The sequence below is a fragment of the Cajanus cajan genome, chromosome 10 (assembly GCF_000230855.2).
Source record: "Cajanus cajan strain Asha chromosome 10, NIPB_CcT2T_4, whole genome shotgun sequence".
Lineage (NCBI taxonomy): Eukaryota > Viridiplantae > Streptophyta > Magnoliopsida > Fabales > Fabaceae > Cajanus > Cajanus cajan.
The window spans coordinates 14,185,991-14,191,640 of record NC_138526.1 but is presented as its reverse complement, the minus strand read 5'-3'; the positions used below and the strand labels follow the sequence as shown (position 1 = coordinate 14,191,640).

The following is a 5,650-nucleotide window of genomic DNA, read 5'->3' as shown; positions in this document are numbered from 1 at the left end:
TCGTAATGCAAATATCCCAATGGATGTTAACTTCATAAAAAAAAAACAATGCAAGAAAGATGTTATCTAATTGATGGAGAATATTTTCCTTTGGGCAATTTTGTGAGTGAAGTTTTGGAAAGGAAGGGTAAAATTTCCATTTCCTATAAATATTCTCTAATTTGGTAATTTTCAAAATGAACCAAATATAATGATAAATTATCATAAACTTAATATTTTAATCGTTTGTTTTTCTATGAACATTATATAACTTCAATTCAAAAAAAAAAAAAATTGTCTTCCTTCCTTTTGCCTCGAAAACTATATTCCCCATATGTATCTTAAGGTACTTGTGGTCATGCTTCGAAAATAAGTTTTGTTCGCATAAACTTCTCAATAAATATCAAATACTTAAGAGAAGAAAATGGAAGGCAAAATGAATCAAAATTCTTTCATAAGGAGGGAAATAGAGTTGTATGTACATAAAAACTTGAGATCATTTTATTATATTGGATTCATTTCAATCATAATTTCTTTTGGTTAAAGTATTTCAATTATATTATACAATTACTTTTTGACATTAGCACTGAGAGTGTAGATTAACAGACGGGATTGTTCTAGTTTAAGTTGAATCCTTGGGAATGCAGCTGTGTCAAAAACTTGGAGGCAGAGTTTTGCCTTTTCCTTGTGCATTCCCTTCAAATAACATAGTTTTCGGTTCTAATTATTAGTTAATTTTTTATTGTTATGATTATTATTATTTTTTGATGAGGCTTTAACTTTAATCTAGATGGACCAGGAAGGGTATAATAAACATAAAAACATGCCAACACATTGCAAGGTCAAAGTTGAGGACGAAGCCTCATTAAAAAGTAACGAAAATATTTGCTAGATATGGCAATATTACTGGTACACAACATAGAGAGTCTATATAAAAAACAAATATTATGGAGAAAAACTCCCTAATTTCCATCCCAAACATTTGCGATTTATAGACTTGTTGCAATATGTAGCTCTTTGGAACCTTCTTCTGTTGATTTGGTTGTAAATAACTAGAAGTATAGAGTCGATTTCATTTTAAGTTTTTCTGAGCTAGGTGGCTTTGCTTTGGTATTCTTTTTGTTGGTCTGTGTATTCTGTTTTGAATATTCATCCTTTGTTTGTTTAAATAGAGAGAATACAAGGAAGATAGAGAATTTTAAAGTTTTGTTTCTTTTAAGTTAACTTTTTTCTTCATTTTCTCTTCAACAAAGACAATAAAAGAAAATGTATTCTTTTCTGTATTTTTCTCTTGTTTTCTTTCACATCTCTTTCTCTTTAGTAAAAAATAGTGTAAGTTATTAGCCTTTGTTGAGAGTGAGTTCCCACTTTTACAGTTTTACCAAGTACTGAACATAATTCTTATCCCCCAAAAGAAATTTAGGGTCTTGTAGCCATATGCATAGCTTCTATTATCCCTCAAAGGGTGTTGTAGCCATATGCATAGCTTCTATCGCTGTCACTTTCTCTATTTTATTTTGTCCCATCCAACTTTTCCTTTTTTTCCTTTGTGTATTCTCCTCAAGTCCATTTGAATGTTCGTTTCCGGCCATTTTCATGAGGACTCATTTCGTGACTAGCATATAATATGATAGAATAAGAGTAAGATTAACTGTAATCTTATTAAGAGGAATGAAACATCCTCCGATTCAATGTCCAATGTCCGAAACATGATCCGAAATATTAAAATATTAATATTTTATAATAAATTTATTATAAAATAATTATTTAATTTAATATTTTATAATTCAAATTAATATTTTATACATTTGGAACGATTTTCGGATAGTCCTTTAGGATAATTTATCATTTTTCTCTTATTAGATGGTTGTTATACTTCTTGATAATAAATTAGATAATATTATTATATATGTTTAATATTTAATATATATCAATATGATATTATATAAATTATATTCATTTAACAAAATTTTTTTAATCAAAACTGCACATAAATTAAGTTCTTTTTATTCAAGATCCATAAACTTACTTAATGACTTCAACCAACGATTTATTGATATTTAAATGTGTATTCACCATGCACGGATCTATGTGGAGGAGGGTTACACACATATTTTTTTTATCTAGAAAAATATATTTTTAAAAATAAAAGTTATATTCTAATAAAATAAATAAATATTTAAATTATTATATATATAAAATATAAATTTTAAAAAATTATTCATTTATTTGATATTTATCAAACTTTTGAAGGAGATTACTTCTCATATGTATTAAAGAATATTTCTTAATAACGAATTAATTTTTTTTAAAAATTTAATTTTTGATAAAATAAAATTTGCAACATATATATTTATTTTTTGTGCTTTTTATTTATATATATGTTAATTAAAAAAAATCAAAATAGTAAATATTGTAAGATTGTATACGTTGATTAAAAAAATCAAAATAGGAAAGATTAAAAAATTTATGTTTTATTTAAAATTTTTATTATAAAATATATTTTGAAATAAATTATCATCTAAAAATTATATTAGATATTAAAAATATATTTATATCATAAATAAGTTAAACTTGATTTTTATACAATTTAACATATTTATTTTATATTTTTATTAGTATTAAATTAGTATAAAGTATTTTTAAGATTCTAGTTCTAAGCAAACTTTTAAAAATATCTATGATAGATAAATAAGTCATATTTACAACATGTATTTTAAAAAAAATAAGTTTAAATTTATTAAATTATAATATAACATAGTTTGATCTAATTTATTTTTATTTTTAATCATAATTATATATATAAAAGCTTGTAAAAAATAATTATAATATATATTTATATTTTTAAAAATTACTTGTAAATTTTTTAATATTATAAATATAAAAATAAATATTGTCCCATGGATCCGTCACTGCTCACTAGTGCTATCTACATCATTAATTATTCTAAAATCTAAATTTTGTGTATCTTATGTCCTTCGTGAAAAAGTCCTTCATGGAAAATGAAGTTCTACAAATATGGCAAAAATGTTATTAAATTAGTAAAAACGGAATGTGAGTGAGTCCTCAGAAGTAAAATATGCAAATTATGGCCACGGAAATTGAAAAACCTAACACTTAGAACAGTGCTTACGCATTCATGATTTAAACAAAAACAAATTGAAAGTAAGCATTTTCAAGAGAAAATTATGGTAAAAATAGGTTATTCAAGTTTAATACGGCATCGAGGTAATCATTAAACCTTCTTTTATTCACAAAAACTACTGGTGAGAAGATATTTGAAATTTTCAATTAATGGGCTAAAGAGCATTAATGAAGCCAAAATCATCTTAACAAATTACATCCATTGATTTTTCCAAAAGATCTTCAATAACGTCAAAGTAATTTTACTTCCACCAATAAATTCAAAAGTTACCGATTTTGCTTTAACATCTAATTTGAACTACATAGAAGCTATAATTGTGTTATTTAAGTAAATCGCCACAGGTTGATTATGGAAAGATTTGAACTATTTGAGTAATTATTCACCCCATTAGACAACGTTAAAATTGTTTTTGAAAATATAGAACATTAATGAACTCAAAATAATATCCCAAAATTGTTTCATTTGATTTTTAATTACACCGGCCAAATGCTCAAGTAATTTCTGAGTTATCAATTTCTCTAGTCGGTTTGACATCAAACATGAACTACATAGAAACTATTTGAGTAATTAGGCACATCACTCCACATATTGTATAGTTAAAATCGTCTAGGAATCTTTGTTTATGCACAAATATCATGCACAAATAGGTGCAAACTTGCCCACACCTCTTCAAACTTTAGCTAGAATAATGCTAAATAATAACTGCAAAATACATGAGATTGCTTTCCTTATTCATTAAAGATATTTGCATTAAATCAAATCTTAAAATAAATAACCATTGTCATGCTCCCTCTCTAATCAATCTCACTCCCACAGATCCAAAAGGTTGAATTCTCCTCTGTTCCATGGCATCGTCATCACATAGTAAATTTCAAGCTTGTCCATCTGAAGCCTCTAGCATTTCCGAAGGTATTTCCCAAAAACTTTGTGTTGAAGAAGAGAAGAATGATGATGAGGTGACATTGAGGGGGAAGGGTGTCAAATCTGTACAAGATCAAACATCCAATTCCAATTCCCACAAGGTGTTGGATTTTGTCAAGCTCTCAAAGGATGAATCCATTTGTGGGTCCAACGTGGAATTAGATTTTTTCAACCCTATAGTGAACATGGGGGGTTCATCTAATTCTTGTAGGGCTAATAACTATGAACCGAGAGACGAGAACAACAATGAGGAAAAAGAAAAATCATCGGAGGCCAAGACTTTTTCTTGCAACTTTTGTAAGAAAGAATTTTCTTCCTCACAAGCTTTGGGAGGACACCAAAATGCTCACAAGCAAGAAAGGGCTCTTGCAAAGCGTCGCCAAGGGATTGATGTTGGTGCCTTTGGGCACCCTCATTATCTTTATTACCCTTATCCCACACACTCTTATTATGGATCCTATAATAGGGCACTAGGAGTTCGAATGGAATCTATGATTCACAAGCCATCATATCCTTCATCCTCACTTGGCTTTAGGTTTGGTCAAGGGTGGTCAAGACAAGAGATGCTAAACCCTTCTCTTGATAGACTGAAGATGGAGGGTTTCCATGCAAATAGTGGGGTAAGGATTTTGGGGAGTGATACAACTTTGAAGACACAAGATGATCATGGTACTAATGGAAACATTTCAACTGTGAGGACACAAGATGGTCATGGCACTATTGGACACATTCCCTTTCTCGGGGAATCTTCTACAAATAATGTTCCTTCAAAATCAAACCCAACACCATTGAGTACCATTGGTGTTGATCATGATCATTCCAAACAAGAAGGAACCTCTAATTCCGATTCTTCTGATGAGATTGATTTATCACTTAAGCTTTAAGTTTTGATTTTATTTCAATTTAGATAATTAATCAATTTTTCATGTTTGTTTGATTGCTACTGTATTGTTTAAGTTGTCTGCGGTACTACGAAATTTTAGGCGTCAAATTATATATTTTGAAACGCAATTATTATTGTATATTTTAAAAAAAGTATTTCCTTTTTTGCTTATTGTGATTTTTTTTTCTTTCTTTCTCATGGATGATGTGTTATCTGAGTTTTGAGTTTTTTTTATTTTATTTTCCGTACTGATTTTTTATACCTATGACACAATTAAGACGACCAGTAACTCTTGATTTAATTATTAATATTTAATGTTTCAGTCACTACCTGTGATCACGGTTAAGGGTTAAGTTAAGCTATATAAAGTCAAAGTGAACCTCACTCATTAATTAATATTTTGTTGTCAACCATTCTTTATATTTATCCAAGCTAATTTTTACATCAGTGGTCCTTTTAAATGACTCTAGAGCTCGAGCAGGTTCAATGTGTTCTTAATTAATGCTAGCTTTCGGTAGGTCTGAGTCATATTCAAAACATGTGTTTCAAATTTCAAATTCACTAATTAAAAAATAATAAGTGATCTGATTAAAATGTCTCACTCTCTCTTGTAGTTATCGGTGTTTGTTTTGTTGTTGAAGTGAAAATTTTTAATTAGGAAACGAAAACAAATATAGATGCAAGTTTCCTAAACATTTGGATCAGAATGGACTGAGATAAAT

General features: G+C 28.2%; 1 protein-coding gene across 1 annotated transcript; it reads left to right on the top strand.

Annotated features, from left to right (window-relative positions):
- The first annotated feature begins 2,839 nt into the window (after positions 1-2,839).
- Positions 2,840-5,115, top strand: LOC109807193 (uncharacterized). The gene has a single exon (XM_020369717.2). It carries the CDS (start codon positions 3,970-3,972, stop codon positions 4,927-4,929), a length of 960 nt encoding a protein of 319 aa, XP_020225306.1. The 5' UTR covers positions 2,840-3,969; the 3' UTR covers positions 4,930-5,115.
- The last annotated feature ends 535 nt before the right edge of the window (positions 5,116-5,650 follow it).

Bases quoted from the DNA above. Each gene is read 5' to 3' on its own strand.
- LOC109807193 (XM_020369717.2), top strand. From the start codon at position 3,970: ATGGCATCGTCATCACATAGTAAATTTCAAGCTTGTCCATCTGAAGCC.